The sequence below is a fragment of the Heterocephalus glaber genome, unplaced genomic scaffold, assembly GCF_053883595.1.
Source record: "Heterocephalus glaber isolate CG9 unplaced genomic scaffold, H.glaber_assembly_v1.0 deba00001806, whole genome shotgun sequence".
In the NCBI taxonomy this organism is placed as follows: domain Eukaryota; kingdom Metazoa; phylum Chordata; class Mammalia; order Rodentia; family Bathyergidae; genus Heterocephalus; species Heterocephalus glaber.
The window spans coordinates 2,591,601-2,593,571 of record NW_028258481.1 but is presented as its reverse complement, the minus strand read 5'-3'; the positions used below and the strand labels follow the sequence as shown (position 1 = coordinate 2,593,571).

At 43.2% G+C, this 1,971-nt stretch overlaps 1 protein-coding gene across 1 annotated transcript; it reads left to right on the top strand.

The window, feature by feature from the left end:
• The first annotated feature begins 717 nt into the window (after window positions 1–717).
• On the top strand, window positions 718–1,662 carry LOC101712295 (olfactory receptor 14K1). Its single transcript, XM_004875059.1, has one exon. It carries the CDS (start codon window positions 718–720, stop codon window positions 1,660–1,662), a length of 945 nt encoding a protein of 314 aa, XP_004875116.1.
• Window positions 1,663–1,971: the final 309 nt, after the last annotated feature.

Here is a 1,971-nt window from a genome sequence, read left to right as displayed (position 1 = left end):
AAAAAAGTCAGCAGTGATTTCACATTATTTTGGAGATATGTAGAATTTCTTTTTTATCTCAAAATAATTTAAACTAAAGCACATTAGAATTGTTTTATACCTCATATGAATACAAAGTTGAATATTTTTGTGTTTTTAATCATTCTATGTAACTCATTTGCTAATCTATGCATGTGTCAAGAATGGAGAGACACATAGCAGGTGATGTACTCTGTGTATTATAATATTGGTTTGTCTTGTACATATTTGCAGTGCATGATGCCTACATTCACAGTGAGGAGTTAGCATGTGCACATAACAACTCTTAATTCTTTCTACACCCTTTCCCCTCCTCTCCCTCCATCTTTTGGTACCATTTCCTTTTACAAAGAATTTCTCCTATCCTACTATCTCTTTTATTTTATCTTTATTTATACTTCAAGTTCCTCATGGAAGAGAAGCTATGTGATTTTAAGCCTGAGTGTCTGATTTACTTCAGTTAGCGTCATGGTCTCCAGGTGTACTCACTATGCTACTAAAGGCCTGAAGCTCAATTGTGTCTAAATACCACATTTTCTCTGTCCATTTATCTGTTGATAGGCACAGAGGCCACTCCTAAGATTGAGTTATAAAGAACCCTGATGCTACAAATATGGGTGTGCCTGCATCCCTGATATATCTTGTTTGTAATTCACTATTTTTCTTTCAGACTCAACAGGTACCTCACAACTCTATAATATGAAGAATCAGACACTTCTGAGGGGGTTCTTGCTCCTGAGATTGACAGACAGCACGGTGCTGTTGGGGCTGCAGGCTGCCCTCTTCTCCCAGGTCTACGTGGTGGCCACACTGGAGAATCTGACCGTGATCCTCCTTACAGTTCTTGACCACCAACTCCACACTCCCATGTACTTCTTCCTCAGGCATTTGTCTTTCTTGGACCTGTGTCTCATTTCCACTACAGTCCCCAAATGCATTCTCAACTCCATCACCCTCAGAGATTCCATCTCTTTCTTTGGGTGTGTGTGTCAGCTCTTCTTGATAGTCCTCTTGGCAGGGTCAGAGATGGGAATCCTTACTGCCATGTCCTATGATCGCTATGTGGCCATCTGCCACCCTCTGCACTATGAGGCTGTCATGAGCAAAGGGTGCTGTGTCCAGTTGATGGCTGTGTCCTGGCTCAGTGGAGGGGCCCTGGGAATCTTCTACTCAGCAGGGACCTTCTCTCTGGAGTTCTGTGGCTCCAACAGGATTCACCAGTTTTTCTGTGATGTCCCTGCCCTTCTGGAGCTCACATGTTCTGACGAGCGTGTTGCTGTCAGTGTCAGTCTGGCCTTTGGGGTTCTCTATGGGTTCTCCTGTTTGGTTTGCATCATTGTTTCCTATGTGTTTATTTTCTCTACTGTGTTGAAGATCCCATCCAGGCAGAGCCAGTCCAAAGCTTTCTCCACCTGTGTGCCCCAGCTGGTGGTTGTGGGCACCTTTCTCCTAACAGGTGCTGCTGCTTATTTAAAGCCGAGCTCCAATGCACCTCCTCTTCTGGATGTGCTGTGCTCTGCATTCTACACTGTGGCACCCCCAGCCTTTAACCCCATTGTCTACTGTCTGAGGAACAGGGACATTGAATCAGCTCTAAGTAAAGTCCTGAGGAATGTGAGAAGGGGACTAAGAGAAGAATACTAAAGTTGAAGGAGGCAGCAACATTCCCGCCACCATTTTTCCCCTAAGAAGCCATTTGGGGAGATTTCTCTCTAGAAATCAGTAGATCCTGGGGTCCTCCTTCAGAGATATCAACTTGTCAGTTTTAGTACAAAATAAATCATTTCCAACACTTTTTCACTTGACAACATTTGTGTTACAGATATTAGGCTTTTTCTATTTAGCCTTTGATGAGTTTTGTTCTTGCCCTGAAGTTCCACTTGCAGAAGAATTGTGTGATGTTCTCCTTCCTCCTAAGCACTCATCTTTCCTGGATTTCTCTGTATTTTGTCA